The 19,077-nt window shown below is 29.2% G+C and overlaps 2 protein-coding genes across 4 annotated transcripts; one reads left to right on the top strand and one right to left on the bottom strand.

Moving 5' to 3' along the window:
* Positions 1 to 563: 563 nt before the first annotated feature.
* Positions 564 to 9,759, top strand: Bma-ctr-9 (the record flags this gene model as incomplete). Of its 3 annotated transcripts, XM_043077481.1 has the most annotated exons (24): positions 564 to 638; positions 718 to 825; positions 1,118 to 1,759; positions 2,344 to 2,448; positions 2,537 to 2,680; positions 2,835 to 3,017; positions 3,182 to 3,360; positions 3,529 to 3,724; positions 4,013 to 4,144; positions 4,234 to 4,329; positions 4,496 to 4,720; positions 5,033 to 5,161; positions 5,238 to 5,421; positions 5,612 to 5,679; positions 5,763 to 5,969; positions 6,251 to 6,338; positions 6,537 to 6,802; positions 7,092 to 7,237; positions 7,345 to 7,483; positions 7,676 to 7,858; positions 8,017 to 8,145; positions 8,230 to 8,398; positions 8,647 to 8,833; positions 9,489 to 9,759. In XM_043077481.1, the coding sequence occupies 24 exons, from the start codon at positions 564 to 566 to the stop codon at positions 9,757 to 9,759; spliced, it is 4,251 nt and encodes a 1,416-aa protein (XP_042933415.1). The 3 variants fall into 3 exon arrangements, with proteins under 3 accessions (XP_042933415.1, XP_042933416.1, XP_042933417.1); XM_043077482.1 differs by lacking the exon at positions 564 to 638 and having other exon boundaries at positions 766 to 825; XM_043077483.1 differs by lacking the exons at positions 564 to 638; positions 1,118 to 1,759 and having other exon boundaries at positions 766 to 825.
* A 735-nt stretch (positions 9,760 to 10,494) lies between these two features.
* On the bottom strand, positions 10,495 to 11,723 carry Bma-ceh-23 (Homeobox domain containing protein; the record flags this gene model as incomplete). The annotated part of the gene is made up of 2 exons (XM_001895615.2): positions 10,495 to 10,610; positions 10,901 to 11,723. 2 exons carry the CDS (start codon positions 11,721 to 11,723, stop codon positions 10,495 to 10,497), a joined length of 939 nt encoding a protein of 312 aa, XP_001895650.2.
* Between the last annotated feature and the right edge of the window lie 7,354 nt (positions 11,724 to 19,077).

Raw genomic sequence — 19,077 nt, 5'->3', positions numbered from 1 at the left:
ACGCAAACTTTAATTATTAAAAATCAGAAATGTAAAGAATGAATTAACTATAACTTTCCCAGATCTAACTCCAAACCACTACCACATGCCATTACTTTGAAATGCCACAATACCAACGAGTAACGAAAGATGTCAATCGGATGTTAGAAGAGATTTTTGATGAAACTCTCTCCCTCTCTTTCTCTATAGAAGACGTTGCTATCTCTGTGACAAATGTCTGCATCTTGTTATTTCTTAATTTTCTCAATTTCTTTTCATATTATGTTTTCTATTTGAAAGAGATCCCTAACGCCTCCCCTGTTTCCTTATCATTCACAGTTACTTTAGCGACTCTAGAATGGGTATTATATTGGGATGCCGAACTATTTCGTCATTCCTCTCGTTCTCCGTTCTCTCCCACCATCTTGTTTTCCTTTTTTCCAACTTCATCAATTGCTATCTTCAGTTCCAATAGTCTCTTAGAGTTTGTATTACATCCTTTTGGCAACGGAAAAGAGAGATTTTGCGGAATGTACGACGGACATTAAATGCATTTCCTTATTAATAATGTTAGGGAATGACGGATGCGGAATGAGGCATTGCGGCATGTCGGAAGACAAAAGGGATTCAGAAAGATAATTTGGTGCATTTCTTGTGTTGTTCAAAGATATTTGTTCCTTGCTATTGCTATGTGTTGTTATCAAATGATTTGGTAATGTGATTGCGGTATATTTTCAGGTTAGTTACAAGATAAGGAATACAATTGGTGGAATTGGTGTGAGAATTATGGCCTTTGCACAGCCAAAAACATCAGTGGAAATACCGCTAAAAGACAGTACCGAAAATGTGAGTAAATTTAACTGTTAACAAAATCATAACACTTATGATAAGCAATTTTATAGAATGTTTAACTGTTGCCATCCATTTATCGTGTGAGATTTTGTCGTGTCATAGCTAAGAATATAAGTACGGAACGGTCAGTTGTTTAAGTAAGTTTACTGAAATGTTATTGATACAATTAAGACATTGCGCTATTATGATTTCTTTCTATATATGAATTGTAACTCGCTTGATTCTTTCATCATCCAATGACTGAAAATTAAAATTTGATTGTTGGAACTATGGAAAATAATATTAGGATATGCAACGATATGTGCGAGATTTCTGCGTAGAAATCTGGAATATGACGCAACGCTGGGAAGAATTAAACGGATCAACATACAACTTGTTGGAAAAAATCGTCAATAATCGTCTATTTCTCATATATGCGCAACCAGTGGATGTTGCAGAAGAGAAGAGTGTCGAGAGAGAAGAGCCGGAATCTGATCTAAGTGCTTTATTGCTGGGTCAAAAAGATTGGAACGGCAGCATTACAAATGTTGAATTGCAAAGAAATCGACTGGAACAAAGTGGAACTAACAGAACTGTTGAAGAAATTGTGCGGGATGTGGAAAAATTGGTGACGCTGGTCAATGAGCAAATGTCTTGGGTGGTTGATGAGCTTCAAAATATGCGTGAACGACTTGCAGGGTTGAAGAAATTAGAGAATATACAAGGAGATAGGCGAAATCTATCTGGTTTACAAAATCCTAAATTGAAAGAACTAAGTGAAATTTTGCCGCTTATTGTGAAAATGTATCAGGAAGAGTTAAAAGCAAAACGTGCTGCGCTTAATGATTTAGCAAATTTTAATAGTAGAGACATATTTTTGGTTATTACAGCATCTTGGTCTCATCAGGCCTTTATAGATCGTTCTACGTTGAGTCGTTTGTATTCTCTTGTTGTTTAAGTAATCTAAAATGTCGTGTGATAATTATTATAGGATTGATACTTGAATTGTTTGCATAGTTTATTGGAATTTACATAGTTCGTGATTTTATGCTTGTAAGGACTCCTTTAAGTTCAGGCGAATGAAATTCTCATCTCTAATGGTTTCTGAAATTAATTTCTATAGTTTCCCTTTAATTGTATGAAATACTGTTTCCATTGTTTTCGTTCCTTTACTTGAATAAATTTTCGCAAAATAACGGTAGTTCTGGAGTTTAGAATTTTATGGATTTCGCAGTACTCACTAACTTTGTGCAGTGCTGCTAGGAATACTAAGTTTAAAAGAAATTGTGTGCTTAAATTATCATCTCTCTGTGCCCTTTTGCGATTTCAGTCCTTAACAGTATACCTCAGTTTTTCTTTTTTCTTGGGAGATCTGAATTTGAAAGTAAAAAACTAACAAAAGACATGATTTTACTACACACTTCATCATCATCATCGTATATATACGATAGTTTTTCTTCTCTGTTTGAAATAAAAAACCAAAAAAAAAAAAAATGGAGATTTTGGTTACGTTGACATGCAACAATATTTTAGGAAATAATCGAGTTGGATTTTGACAATTTACCTGATGATGGCGAAGAAGTTCTTGCAATTTTACGTGGTGAACATGCAACATTAAATTTTTGGGTTGATTTAGCGGTAAGTATTCCGAGGTTGCAAATATTTAAAAAGGGATGATTGTTAGTTTTAATGGAGATGTTCTTTCTGTGGGATTTTTTTTATTTAGCTAGCTTACTATCGTCGTGGAAATGAAGCTGATTTTGTTCGCATTTTGGAAATGAGTGGTTCAGAAGCAAGTCTGGAATATCCTGAATATCATCAAGATCAGATGCGAGCTCTAGATACGCTTGCTGCTTATTATGTAATTCAGGTTCGTTCTTCGATTTTTGTTTTCTGAAGTTCAGCTTGATATACAGTTTGTCTTATCGTAAACCATTGAAAGTTATGTACTTACTTTCTTTTGGGGAATAAAAAATATTATTTATGAATTTCTTAATTCATGCTTGTATATGAAATCTTCACAGAGCCACAAAGAACGCAATAAAGACAAGAAAAAAGAATGGCAGACAAAAGCAACATTGCTTTATACTACAGCTGACAAGATTATTATGTACGATACATATCATTTGTTGGGAAGAGCTTATTTTTGTTTACTAGAAGGGAAAATTGACCAAGCTGAACAGCAGTTCAATTTCGTCCTCAATCAGGTGATTTTTCGTATTTGCTTACTATATTAGATCTAAGGATGATCGTGAAGTGAATTAATTCCTTCTTACATTTTGCGTATTGGCACATGATATTTATAAATATTTTATGGTGAAATAGTATTGGAATAAATAGGTTTTAATTATATATATATATATTTTTTTAGGTTGGCGAAAATATACCAGCGACATTAGGTAAAGCATGCATTTTTTTTCAACGAAAAGAATATCGAAAAGCACTGAATTGCTATAAAAGTGTGCTGCGAAAAATGCCTGATTGTCCGGCAGACGTACGCCTGGGTATTGGTTATTGTTTAGCAAAATTGGGTCGACTGGACAAGGCAAGGTTGGTATTTTCGTAGGTTTAGTTTACATGGTATTTCAATGCAATAAATGGAACATTTTTCAAATGTTTAACTTATTACTAGCATTAATTTTCAAAGTTTCTGAAAAAGTTAGCTTGTTAGAAATAAAGTGAACTCATTTTAATTCCTTATAAATTTTGTTGTTTTAGATTAGCTTTTAAACGTGTCTTGGATTTGGATAAGGAAAATGTATCAGCTCTTGTTGCTTTGGCAATCCTGGATATGAATACATTGGAGCAAGAAGCTATTCGAAGAGGAGTGGAATCCTTTGGACGTGCTTATCAAATAGAACAGGAGAATCCAGTTGTATTAAACCATCTTGCTAATCACTTCTTTTACAAAAAGGTTAAATATCCATATTTCCATAACTTTTCCCTTTTTTTTCGAATTCATTACGTTGATTTTACGGAAAAAAATCAACTGGAAGAATAAGTACCTATCAGAATTAAAAATTGACATGTCACTCAACGTACATTCGGAACTGTGTATATTACTCATTGAAAACAAAAGGTTGTAAGTAATTTTTGAGTGAACCAGTTATTGCATCTGGTGACATGGTATCATCATGTGTTTTTTTGTTATTGTTGTTTAATAGTTAGCTAGTTGGTTTTCAAGTAAATGAAGTGATTTCAGGAACTGGACAGAGTGGAGCATTTAGCATGGCATGCATTCCAAATAACAGATAATGAAGCTATGCGAGCTGAAAGTTGTTATCAATTGGCACGAAGTTTCCATCAAAGAGGAAACTTTGAGAAAGCTTTCCAGGCTAGCTATACCTTTTAACCTTTCTATTTTCTTTTTCAAAAAGAAGAATCTTGTGACGATTTTTATTGTAACATATTTCTTTCTTTCAGCACTACTATCAGTCGACCCAATTCGCTACAGCAAATTTTGTTTTACCTTATTTTGGTCTCGGACAAATGTATATCTGTCGTGAAGATTATGATAATGTAAGTCGATTTACTCAGCAAAGAGAATATGAAGTTTTTCTATTCATATTGTCATTTATTTGTCGATTTCATTTTTATCTCACAGGCTTCAGTAATATGAAATTTGGTTGTCAAGAAACAAAACATGAAGTAGCATCTTTTTGGAGTGTAATAACAAAAATTTTAGGCTATACAATGTTTTGAAAAAGTTCTCAAAGCTTGTCCAACAAATTATGACACACTGAAAATCTTGGGCTCGTTGTACGCGCATTCCGAGCCGGCCAATCAAAAAGAACGCAGTGAACGACGGAAAAAAGCTCGTGAAATTTTCAAAAAAGTTGTCGAAATGTGTCCGGACGATGTGGAAGCATTGATCGACTTGGCTCAATTGACGGAGAATTGTGATCCACAGGTATTTCTTCGCAGGTTTTGTTAAGAAATAAATGCAAATTTTCTGCAGCGAGTTTTTTTCCATATTTCTGATTTATGTGAAGTGTGGAAGATAGTATTTATCCAAAATTAGAACTCCATTTCGTAAACTTTTTTTCATGTTCCAAATATGGATTCATTTTGTCTATATTTTAAAAGTGCAGAAGATAAAATACATCTCCAGTCTTAAATTGTAGCTATTTTAAAACTGAAAAGTTTAGAGTTGGACTAATGAGTCAGAGACCTTATAGGATTAAAGGCATAAATTAGCTTTTCTGTCAGTTTACTTTTTCAGGGTTCCTTGGATGCGTATACAAAAGCTTCAACTTTTCTGAGTCAAATGATTGAAGTTGACATACCACCGGAAATAACAAATAATGTTGGCTCATTATATTTTACAGTAGGACAATACGAGAAAGCTAGAGTATGCATTTAGCTTAATTGATTTTGTACATTGTTTAATTTGATGTTTGCAGCTTTTGTATTTTTTTGTTTTTTAGGAATATTTTGAAGAAGCACTGAAAGAACTTGGTGAAGTTGTTTCAACCGGACAGACAGATTTAGCAGCTTTGCAGACAACTGTTACTTATAATTTAGCACGTAGTCTGGAGATGCTTTGTATGTTTGATGAAGCTGAACGTCTTTATAAAGGGATTTTGCAAGAAAAGCCAAATTATATTGATTGTAAGTTGTTATGATAGACTTTGCAGAGTCGTTACTCATTAATTTTATAGAAGACCTTTGTTTGAGCAATATTGATAAGGCATAATAATTCGACTCGAACTTCTTCTTGATGAAGGACCTTTCCTGCTTAAATAAAATCTTGAATGTATTCTCAAATGTTTTGCCGGCTACTTAAACAGTCATTTTCCAGGTTACATGCGACTGGGATGTCTTGCTCGAGATAAAGGACAAATTTATGAATCATCGGTCTGGTTTAAGGTATTCATTCTTATATTATTCTTCTTTCATTATTTCTTCCTAAAATTTTAGTTCCAGCTTTTGGATGTTTCAAAAATTTTTAGGAAGGGATGAGTGTAAACCAATCTCATGCTGATGCTTGGTCATTGATTGGGAATTTGCATATGTCAAAGTTTGAGTGGGCACCGGCACAGAAAAAGTTCGAATATATATTGAAACTTCCGGAATATCACGATGATCCATATAGCTTTGTTGCACTTGGCAATATTTGGCTTGAAACACTGTCTTCCATTCATAGAAAGAAAGAAAAGGTTTAGCCATACCTTTATTTAGGATATTTTTGCTTTTATTATCACTTTATCTATTTATATCTCTCGCATAACGTTTATGAGATATTGTTATAATGGGTTCAAACTCAAAATTGTTGCGTATGTACTTATGTGTTATGGAAATTTTTTTAGATCTTATTAATTTTTTATGAATGACGTGGATTTTTGATATTTACCATAAACCTGTTTTTATCATAATTTTAGAGATTCTAAACATAATTTTAACACATGTAGTGACTTATATTAATTTTAATATAATTTAGGATAAAGATTACCGTGAAAGAGCCCTGATGATGTATAGTAAGGCGCTGAAAGTACATCCGAAAAATATTTGGGCTGCCAATGGAATTGGTTAGTAGTACTTTTTTGAGCTATTTTGAACATTTCAAGCAGTAATCCTATAAGAATGTTCTCACTGTCGTTTGATTTGATTACATTATACATTGATCTGCATTTGATTTACTCTTCGTTGTAAGAATTATTTTAGGAAGGAAATTTAGTCTCAAAATATAAAGTTGTGATGAAAATATTTTCTTTTATTATTTTCAGGATGTATCTTAGCGCAGAAAGGAGCAATACAAGAAGCCAGAGATATTTTTGCACAAGTTCGTGAAGCGACAGCTGATTTCTCAGATGTGTGGATCAATATAGCTCATGTTTATATGGAACAGAAGCAGTATGTTGCGGCAATTCAGATGTATGATAATTGTATTAAAAAATTTAACCGACATAATGATGTGTCACTTTTGCTATATTTGGCAAGAGCACATTATAAAGCTGGAAAATTTTCCGAATGTAGACATATCCTTGAAAAGGTTTGTGCCCATCAATTATCCATATTCAGAGTTTTTTTTTTTTTTTTTTTTTTCACTATAGTTATTTGATGAATGATGATATAATCTCAAATAACTACTCTTCATTCCTTTTTTGCTCTTGGCTGAAATGGATGCTGTGGATTCTCACAAATAAAATTTCTGTAATAAATTGACGCTAATCAGTCAATTACATAACTAAGAATTTAACTATGAATTTATTACTTATTATTCTTTCTTCCAATTTAAATCTTGATTTTAGTATATCTTAACATAGTTGAATATTTTATAGGCTATATGTGAAGCACCAGATAACATGATGCTTAAATTCAATCATGCTTTTGTTTTGCAAAAATTAGCAACACAAATGCTTCGTGATGATAAATCATCACTTGAAATGGTGACTGGTGCTGTGGATGATTTGAGAACAGCAGCGACGTATGTCTCAGTTTTTTTTTTGGATTTTTATTGTTTATTTGATTATTGTTTTTTTTCTCTTATGTTTAAGTAACCAACAAGTTTAATTGCAGTCCTTATGATTCCAGAATTTTCGAATACATATCACGAAATAAAGATGATACAATGAGTCAAGCACGAATCGTTAGCCGAACTGCTTCTGCTAGCGAAGCTCGAGCATGCTATGATTTACTTACACAAGCACAAACTTACCTACAACGAGCCAAGGTGTTGCATACTGTTTTATCATGATTCATCAATGTATATTGAAACGATGAATTATCATCGTTTCTGTATACATTAGAAAAAATTAGTGATCTTATGCGCAAGCATATCACATTCAGCATCTAATTTAATATCGAGTCTGACTTTGTTCCTGTGACAAGTGCGTGCAAATATATTTTAGTTTATAATTTCTAGGCACAAGATGAGGAAGAACAAAGACAGCGACAAAGACAAGAAGAAGAACGACAAGCACTCAAACGGCAACAAGAACAAGAGGCTAAAGAGCGTGAAGAAAAAGCTAGACGGGAGCTTGAAGTTTTAAAGCAAATGCGACAAGAATATGTGGAAAAGACAAAAGAGATACTTAGGTTACCGACGGTATAAATAGATTCCTTGATTTTTTTTTTTTGTTTGAATTATCTTACTAGTTAATGATTAGATATAATTGTTTCCACTTCCAGGTTTGTTTTAATCTAAGTTGTAGGTCTTAATTGATGCTGAAGTCTTAATTTGGCTTTTCTAAAACATATTTGTAGATCGTTGAAGAGAAACGAGTACGTGGTAGTGGAAGACGTCGTAAAGATCGTGAAGGTGATGAATTCGTAAATGACGATAGCGATTTAGGTGACTGGAATGCAGGTGAAGGAGGAGAACTGCGAAAGAAGGTAGTTCTTTGTAAGATAATTGGTTGGTAGGTTAAAGAGGTCTTGAAGTCGTCCGACGAAATTTTTACAAGTTTTTCATTTAAGAAGGAAAGAAGGGGGCGTAAGAAGCGTGAGCGACGTGAAGTATCCAGTGGAGGAAGTGGTGGCGAAATAGATGAAATAGAAAGTCGTAATCGCAGGGAAGGGCGTAAATCAAAGAAAATGCGTTTCGATCGAAATGATTTTGAATTGAGCGCAAAACAAAAAACGAAAGGTTCTTATCTTTCCTGTTTTTAAATTCTCACAAAATTTAAAGGTTCGTTCTGAGCTTCAATCTGTAATGATGAAATTAGTAATTCTGTATGGATCAAGTTTTTCATAAATTTTTTGTCGTTATGATTCTTTTTTTGGTTTTTTGTTAGTGTTTTTTTGTCACATATTTTGAAGGTTATTTTTATCACATTTATTGCTTCCATTTCCATTCTTCATTTGTCTTGTATCATATTTCTACCTTTTTTTTAGTGAAAAGTCGTGAATTTGTACAATCAGATGAATCAAGTTCGGACGAAGATGCCAATAAGCCATCGAAATCACGACTTTCGGATGACAGTGATGATGCAGCTGGATCTCCTGAGCCGGTGAAAACTGCTGAAAGTGATAGCAGTGCTGCAGAAGATGCTATTAGACGAACAGATTCCGATGATGACAGGTTCATACATTTTCATTTTTTTAAGTTATACAATATATTAGGATAGTTTAGTAATTTATGAAAATGAGTAAATTCAAACAAAGCGCAACTTGGATGTGATGATAATGCTTTAGCAAATGTTGAGATGAGTTTTGATTATTTGTTTCTATTACATCAAACTCTGATTTTTGTTTTCGAACTTATTTGTTAAAATCTAGTTGTATATATTATGTTTGGATCTTTATAATCACTGAAGTATGATCACTATGACTCGCCTAGATTTTTATCTTATACGACATTTACTGCGATCAAATCCTATTTAGTGCGCATCTTTAAATCACTTGTTCTCAACTTTCATACTTGCTTCCTCACTTCATCCAAAAACTAAACTAAACCTTAAGGCTGGATTTTGCAGCGGAAAAAAGTTTCGGAATGGGTTTCACTGTCTTTCCTTTCGTAACAGGTCGTAATAGGGTAGCCTTCTTGGCTACCCTATTACGGTATTATTCCTTTTTAAAGTATTCTTGAAGTGAACCTAATGAATGAGTGAATAAGTAATCACTAAATGGGCAAATATGATTAGATTTTAGGATTTAATTTTTCAGTTTCAACTTTCATTCCGACATTCATTTCGTTCCGAATATAATTACTACTCATAAAAAATAATTCTGTTCAGTGACAATGAGCAACCAAAATCAAAACATCGTATAACCAACAATTCGGATCAGAGCAGTGCTGAAAGTTCAACAGAAGATCGAGCACGCTCACCTAGTGACAGCGATGATGATGGAGTCGAGAAAACACCCATGAAGGCAACCAAAAGGAAAAAAATAGTTTCATCAGATGAGGACAGCTCAGAAAATAACGGAATTGCTGAAAGTAATGCAGTTGTTGGTGACAGTGGCGTTGACGAAGATGCTGGTTTCGCGATCGCTGATGATGACTGAATCGGATTGGTATAGGTGGAACTTTTGTTTTGTAGTTGTTTGTGGTTTTTTAAATTGAATTGGTAATGGTAGTTTTTGTTGGAATCCAAATTCTTGTCAACTTTTTAGAAAATTTAGTCATAGTTTCTTGAACGGACAATTTGTAATTGAAAATGCAAGTTATAAGATTCTGTGTGGATTTAAAATTCAGCTGAACTGTTTTTTTTTTTTTTTTTCTTTTTGATATCTTTAATTTCATTTATCAAAATATTAGTTTCATTCTTTTCGAATCTGATCATATTTGTTTTTCAGAAATTAGGTGATGGTTTTGTTTTTTCTCTTCTTTAAATTGAATAGAGGATATGATGAGAAGATTGTTTAATTAATGTAACTTTTTCCAATACATGTAAGGGTATGAAAATTGCAAGGATTCAATTATTATAAACTATTTTTTCAAACAATAAGTATGTGCACTAGCTATGTACATTTTGCACTACTACTTCAACATCATGAAAAAAATTAGAAGATCTCGATGATGAATTATTTTCATAGCTTTGCTTTGTTCGTGTATGCATAAAATAGATTCATTTCGACAAAATGTTATAATCAAATTCAAATTTAGCGAACCAAAATCTCAAAAATATGATGAGATCAACGAATGAGACTTCTTCTGGAAATCGTTGTTACATTCCATTCCTTTTAAACTGAATCACAATAAAGTTTTGATAAACTACACTCCTAGTTTCAATGCATGATTCACTGAACATAAATATTGGCTCGTAGTTGTTTACGCCATTTGCTACGTCGATTTTGAAACCATACCCGAACTTGTGCCTCCGATAACCCAAGTCGTTCGGCAAGCATTTCACGCTCTAGAAAAGTTTACAAAAATTCTCGATAATTTTGTTAATTTTATGATTCAATTTCTCTCAGTACTTCAGAATTCTAAAATTTCTCTGAAATCATACTGAAAGGGATTTTCCACATTCTAAATTCATACACTATGATTTCAGCAGGACTTTGATTTATGAGATTTAAATTCGTCCCAAAATGCTTTCAGGTGTTATTAACTTTATCACTGACCTTTATTCATGCAAACGGGATTTATGGACGAATTCAAATATTTAAGTTTTTCGGTTATCTTAATTTTGTTCAATCTTACCTGTTCCAACCATATACTGTTGCTCCTCAAAAGCTTTCTCCAAAATTTTAGTTTGTGAAACACCATAAATAGTTCGTTGCTTTCGACCTTTGCCATTTCTTTCGTCATGCTGTTGCCGATTAGATGCCGGAATATTACAACGTTTATTCAGGGTAGATCCACCGCAATGTTTCCGGAGCAGTCGACTGATGGAGAAATCCGACGATCGTTTCATATCTGTTCCAATTGTATTATGATCGGAATTATTTTCGATTACGGAAAACTGTCTCGGAAGACGTGTTGTAGTTGAGGGACATCTAACAGGAGTTACCCATTCGGTTGGCTGTTGAAAATTGTTTCTTTCCGATATTTTATGATTAGAGGTCAAAGCAGAAGCAGGTGATGTCTGAGGAGTAAATAATGAATTGGAAACTTGTTGATCCAGTTGAAGTAATGTTAATGGTATTAAACTTTCCAAAGATGGTAATAAAGGATAGCAGGTAGCACTTGCATTTAATGTCGGTTCCTTTATGGTATTTACGTCCGTAAAAATATTTAACGTTTCAGGACATTGATTGCTATTAATTGGACTAAGATTTTGAGATTGTTGTAGTAGATGTGATTGTTGTTGCTGTTGTTGAAATGTTGATGATGTATTAAACAATGAAGAGAAAAGAGCAGATGGACCGGTTGGTGTAACCGGAAGTGGAAATCGGGAAGTAAGGGATGAACATCGGTTCTGAGTAATTGGTGGATTCACATAAGATGCTACAGTTATAGCAGCGCTACAAGGTGACGCATGTAGGCACATATTTCTTGGGCACACCGAATCTAAAATTTTCATTTTTTTACAACAAAATTTTAAAATGCAAATATCAAAGAATAATGAAATTTCAATCATATTAAAATGATCTTTTTTAAATTTAAAATTATAAAAGAATTTTTGAAATGGAAAAATGATTGAGTTTATTAAAAATTTCCAAAAATGGACCAAAATAAATCATAACAAGCATCTTAATAAATATTGAAATTAAAAATTTGAAATGGCCTTAACCTTAAGAAAACTTGATCATAGAGACAAATCATACTATAATTAATCTTATCTGCAACTAACTTATATGTCTGATTGAAAATATAAACTATTTATGTGTATGTGTATGTATGTATGTGTATATGTATGTGTATGTGTGTATGTGCGTGTATGTGTAATCCTATATTTAATAAATTAGAATGTATGTTTTGCCATAGAAAAGCCTATGTTTTTTTTTTTTTAAATTTGTAACAAGGATTGCCATCATAGAATTATCATAATGAGAGGTTATGAATAAAAGAAAGCATTTGCTAGGCCTTAAAGTAAGTATAAACTTAAAATTTTATCAGTCATTAATTCTTCAAATGACATACGAACAATTTCTCTCTCTCTCTCTCCCTCTGTCCCTCCCACTCTCTCTCTCTTTCTCTGCAATTATCAGTAAATTTGCAAGAATCTTCAATAAATCACATCAAATTTAAATTTTAATTTGTGATTTACTAAGAAAAAAAAGTGCAAAAAAAATAAGCATTAAAAATAGAAAAAGAAAAAAAAAAACTTTTTTTTTTTTAGAAAATTAAAATGAAAATCGAATGATTAACAATAATTGCAAATATTTTTAAACACATTTGCAATTATTTAGTTTTTTCTTTCTTTAGTTTAGTTACATAATAAATAGAATTGAATTAAATCAAAAAATTTTTAGAATAAATTATTTTATAGCACAAAAAAGATTGTTTATCAAAAATTGTTTGTCAATAATTAGCATTTTATGAATTCTGTATGACACAGTAAGCCATACAGTCCGTCTTCCGTATCTTTTCTTTCCCTATTTTCATTTTCATTTCCATTTTCCATACATATCTTAGAATTTTTTTTTTTTTCTCATAGAAAATTTCAAATTAAATTTGCAAGAAAAAAAAGAAAGAAAAAAAAAAAAACATATTAAAATGCAATTGAACTAAATCAAAAAATTTTGAAAGATAAATTGTTTTACAGCACAAAAGAAAATTGTTTATCAACTAGTCGCATCTGCATTTTTTGACAAAGAATGAGAATCATTTAGCTATTTGATAAGATGAAAATTTCATTTCAATCGTAAAAAATGACGGATCATTTATTCGCATCATAAATCATGCTTCAGTCATTATTATTTTTATCAATGATATAAACAATTGCTATTATTGTTATCAATCATTGCCACTATCATTAATCATTGTAATTTGACAAAGTTTGAAAAAAATGATAAAATAAAATAAGAAAAGAATGAAATAATGAAATGAATGAAAATAGAATATGAAGTAATTTATTCCATAAAATAATTTTTAAATAATTCGAGTGAAAGGATTTTTGAGACGTCATTACTTAATTATAATACTTAATCGTACTTCATTAAATTTTTTGAACTTTAAATATTATTATTAGTTAATTAACAAGTCAATTTATTTATTACTACTTAATTATTAATACTAATAACATTAATAATAATAAACACCAATTAATAATAATTAATTAGTTGATCATTATTCCTATTTGACTCCTTAACTTAATGTTAAATCTTGCAATTAATAAGAAAGTTTTACTTAAAACAATTGTCAATAACTTTTATATAATGCAAAAGTATTTGTAACTCTATTTTGGGGTTTACGTTAATATTTATTTCCCTCTACATTAACTCAATCAGTTAATTATTTCATTTCAGATATAAAAAAACAATTTATTAAATTTGGATTAAAATTTACATTCGATACAGTCACCAAATACGGTTAACAACAGATATTCAGAATATAACTTTACGGTAGTAATTAACAGAGATTTTAATAATGAAATTCGAAGCTGTAAAAAGTAATTATTTCTCATTTAATATTATAATATTATTATAAAACAAAATATTAAATATTTCGATTAAGTTATTTGTTTATCAACAAACTAACATTTAAATAAGCTATTTTTTTTAGCTCTTCAGCTAAAAAAAAAATTGAATCATTTAACTGATAATTTGTTAGAAAGAAATAGTAAAGAACAATGCGCCCTATAATGTGTCATTTGTTAAATTAAATTAAATTTTGTCTAATCTTTATTTTAAATTATTTTATTAGTTTGAAACAAAATTTCATTCTTTCCACTTTTATTTTATTTATTTCAAATATAAATGTTGCGTGATTTAATGAGTGAAATTTTTATTTATTCTTTTACAGTTTCTTTCTTCCTTTCATTCTCTTTCAACATGCAAACTTGATAAAAAAATTATTCACTTTACCGCCACTATTAACGAATCGAAAAATTTTAATATATTTTATATACTAACAAAAAATAAAACAAAAAAGAAAGAATGAAAAAAATGGTATATTTGAGTTCAAAAAAAAAAAAAAGGAAAAGAAAAAATGAATTCAAAAAAGAAATTCAATATTGGAAGAATATTTGACTGATGCAAAATGATGCTAAAATTTAATTTGATTAAATTTTACATAAATGAATTTAAATATATAGGCAACATTACTTCGTTTTTTTATTTCTTTTCTTTTCTGTTTTTCTTTTTTTCTTTTGTGTTTTTCTTTTTCTTTTTAACAAATGATAATAAAAAAATCAATTAAACATTAAATTGAATTAAGTGAATTGAAATGAAATAAAAACGGAGCAAAACTGAGAAATAGATTTTGTGAGGAAACAAAATGAATTGAATTAAATCAAATTAAATTAAACTTGAGCAAAAATTGAGCAGGCAATTAGTTATTTAGTTGCTGTAAATGTAATTGATGTAATTTTCAACCACTTATCAATTATCATCACATCAATCAAAGTGCTCTCTCTCTCTCCCTCTCTCTCTCTCTCTCTCTCTCTCTCTCTCTAGACAGTATATGTGAAAGGCGTGACAAGAAATGAAAAGAAGGAACAAGGCCTTGATGAACTGATCATAAAAATGCTCCAGCTAAACTGATTAAGGAGGAAGCAACACAATGTTTATGTATGTATGTGTATGTATGTATGTGTGTGTATGTATGTGTCTGTCTGTTTGTCTATTTGCGCATTTGTGTACTGAAAGTGGATGAGAAGAGGCGGAATAGTGCTAAAAGGCAGTAAATGAATAATTAGCACTATTAATCGTTGTGCATATATGTATGGCAGCTATAAAGGCAAAATCGGTGAATTGAGGCTGATTTAAAAGGTGGTAACTTAATTAAATGTTGCCTAAAGCTATGCAATTACCCACATGCATGCATGCAAATGATGCATGCATGCATGTATGCATGTGTATAGATACTTCTTTTCACTATACACACATATCATATCAATTAAAACATGCAAAATATGTATATAAAATACTAAATGAGATCATTTATATATTATTTATCACTCTTATAAGTGCTATCATTAAATTATACACAATTTATCACTGTTAATTATAATTTGTATAATTATGCAGCAACAGCTAATTGCTCCTTCTTTCCTTATATTTCAGTTGATATACTATATTTATTATTATTATTATTATTATTATTATTACTTATTATTATTATTACTATTATTGTTATTTATTATTATTATTACTTATTATTATTATTATTATTATTATTATTATTGCTATTATTACTTATTATTTATTATTATTATTATTATTATTATTGTTATTATTATTATTTATTATTTATTATTATTATTATTGTGACGATGATGATGATGATGATGCTAATATATGTATATCAAATTAAAACTGATATTTGAGTTTGAAGAAGAGTAAGCAAAAAGAAGGGAGGGAGATAGATAGATAGAGAGAGAGAGAGAGAGAGATGGAGGAGAGAAAGAAGAAAAGAGTTAATGAGGTTGAGAATGAGATAAACTGAAAACTATTATGGATAATTTCCAATAGATTCAATTAACGACTAATTAACTAAGATATTTGAAATATTTAAATGTTTCGCAAATAGAAGAATTATAGTGTGGCAGTTTTCAATATCAATAATATATTAATGATAAAAGACGAGAAATTCTTCATCTTTTGGAAATTTGCATGAAAAAAAAAAAAAAAAAAAGAAAAACAATGTTACAATGAATAACGAAATTTCTCTCATGAAAAAGAGAGAGAGAGGGAGAGAGAGGGAGAAAGAGAGCAAAAGAAAGACTTTTTTTTGTCTAAGAGGAAAGAGAGAAAGATGCTTATCATTAATATTAATTAGCAAAATTAAATTCATAAAATGAGCGAACTGACTGACTCAAATTGCTGTATACAGGCGGATTACCAAGAAAATTAAAAAAAGAAAAAAGAAAAAAGCATTTATAATTTATTCATTATAATCGGTATTTGCTTCCAACTGTTTCGCTCAATTATAATTCATAGGTATTAGACTATTGATGGTTAGTAATAATTATTTTAGGCTTATCTCTCTCTCTCTCTCTTTTCATATCAAAAGATTTATTTCGCTTATGGAATAAATTAGAAAATCTCTTTTTTTTTCCTATTTTAAATTTTAATTAATTAAATTAATCAACTTTTTATAAAATTGATCAAATGTTGGCTAATTTTTCATCACATTCATCCATTTTTCTTTGTTGTTATTTCATTTATATGTAAAAAAAAAGGCAAAAGAAAAAAAATGTAATTTGAAGAAACAAAAAACATTTTAACCGAAAAATTAATCGAATCATATTGACATTTTTATTAGTTCACACTGCAATTTTTACAATTTTAAAATGATAATTGGTAAAATGGAAAAGAATGGAGCAAACTAAAAAGTGTTATTTTCATTGGTTCAAATTTCAAAGAATTGTGAGATTTAAAAAGGTCAAAGAATTGATTTTGCAAAATTTAAATTTTTATTATAAGTAGGATAGATCTATCTTATTGGAAGAGTAAAAACAAATATTTGAATTTTGTAGATTTTGTACCTGAAAAGAAATATAATGTAATCTGTAAATTCTAACTGAATTCGATAAACAAATATCAACATTGTTTACTTTTTCCAATGCAATTGTATTTAAATATAAAAGCTTTAAATTTATTTATTAATTTTATGCATGATTTTCATTTGCCAACAATCGTTTTAGTCTAAATTATATCAGAATAAATTCATTCATCGATAAATAAATAAATTTTTATTTAGATTTAATTAGAAAATACACTAATTCAAAAAATGGAAAAAAATTTAATTAACTTTAAAGGAAATGGAAACTTTTTGAATCAATACAATGCAAACTTTTTTTTTAAAAAAAAGAAAGTTGAATTTCAATCGTTATTTTGACATTTCTTACTGATTAATTCCTATCAAACTCGGATTATTTTTTAAAAATTGAAAAAAAAAAATTCAAGAAAAACACAAATAGTTTTTTTTTTTTTTTTGTGCATGACAAATGGTTTAATTAAACTTTTTCAGTGAATTTATTTCTGATTAAAAGTTAAACAAGGTAGGCTTTTTTTTTTCCTTTCTATTTAATTAAGCTTTTAAATCATTAATTTTTAACAAAAAAAAAAAAAAAAAAAAAAAAACTTAAATCAAAAAATTAAAATGCATTGCACAATCGATCGTTTATGATATTCAAGAAGGATTAGAAACTGTTAAAAGTAATAAAAATATATTACTTTTGTTTGTCTTATTTTTAGGTCTTTTTTTTGCACTTTTACTTTTCTGACATTCCGTTGCTTAGATACTAAGCCTAAAGCAGTAAAGCATTGCAAATATTATTGTCATAAGGTGTAAGTAATACTGAAATTTGCAATGCATTCCTATAATTCTAATTAATAATTGCATCTTTAATTATTGATTTTTCTAAGTTTATCTAATTATTTCCTTATTGGTTCGTAATGAGAAGAATTGGTAAAAATTCATAAATTAATTCAAATATTTTATTAAATGTATAAATATTTTTTTATTCATATAAGGAAGAAAATCTTACAGTAATTTCTTTTTTTTTTTTTTTTTTTATCTTTATTTGAATGAAAAATTTATCATGTTTGTTGTGTATTTTTAGCATAAATAGTATATTTTATAATAGTTAATATATATATAGAATATGATTTAAATTATTAGTCTTTTTATTCAATTACTCAATTTAGATCAATTTTAACAATTTTCTACTAATCATTTAATATTAATAATTTTTTTTCAATTTAGATTAAATTTACTTTCCTACTATATAGCAATTATATGAGAAAAATTTATGAAGAAAAAAGATTATTAATTTTTACTTTTTAATTCTAAATAATATTTATAATTGAAAATGTTTCTATTTAGCATTTTTAACAATTTTGAATTGAATTACAATCATAAATGACATATATCGGAGTGAATAAAAGAGACATAATTAATGAATGTGAGTGAATTAATGAATTCCACTATTTAGAGAGTATAGAATGGAACTTAATTAGCAGATCATTACTGGAGGGTTACTTTTGCATAAGTGTTTATGATAATGATGATGATGATGGTGATGGTGATGGTGATGTTAAAATGTCCCATAAAGCAATTCTCTCATTAATGCTTCATTTCCCTCTCTCTCTCCCTCTCTCTCTCCCTTTCTCTCTTTTATTGTTATCATTCAATCGTATCAAAAACATTTCAACCGTTGAATATTAATTAATAGCAAAAGCGCATTATTGTGTTATATACAATTTATTGCTCATTAACGACTAATTCATTAGCATTTTATGTGAATTTCTTTCTTTTATCATATAAAATAAAACAAAAAAAAAAAAAGAACAAAACAAAGATAAAGAGAGAGAGAGAGAGAGAGGGAGGGAGGGAGAAAGAAAAAAAGAAAAAAAAATATTGCTTTTCATTTCCTTTTTACAACTTCTCAACTTTATCATTTTTATATTATTTCTTTTTCATTTCTATTTTAAAGCAAAAAAAAAAAGATTTTTGCTAGAGGTAATAGATGAAAAAGACTAATAATCGATTCAATTAGATGAAAGATTGAAAAAAAAAGGAAAGAAATAAATGAAAGGTTAAAATATCAGTGATCAGAAATTAAACTAAAAAAATTGTTTGATAATATGGTAAACTATCACAATAACGAGAAAAAAAAAATGAAATTTGATAAAATTAACATTAATAATTTTATTGTTAAAAAAAGGAAAAGTAAAAAAGAAAATGAAATTTGTTATTTTATTTATTATTTAATTTCTAACCAAAAATACAAATAAAATTGTGTAAAATAATTTTTTTCCATATCA

The sequence above is a fragment of the Brugia malayi genome, assembly GCF_000002995.4.
Source record: "Brugia malayi strain FR3 genome assembly, contig: Bm_v4_Chr1_scaffold_001, whole genome shotgun sequence".
NCBI classification, from domain to species: Eukaryota; Metazoa; Nematoda; class Chromadorea; order Rhabditida; family Onchocercidae; genus Brugia; species Brugia malayi.
Note: the sequence above shows the minus strand (reverse complement) of the source record. Positions and strands in the feature narration are given on the sequence as shown.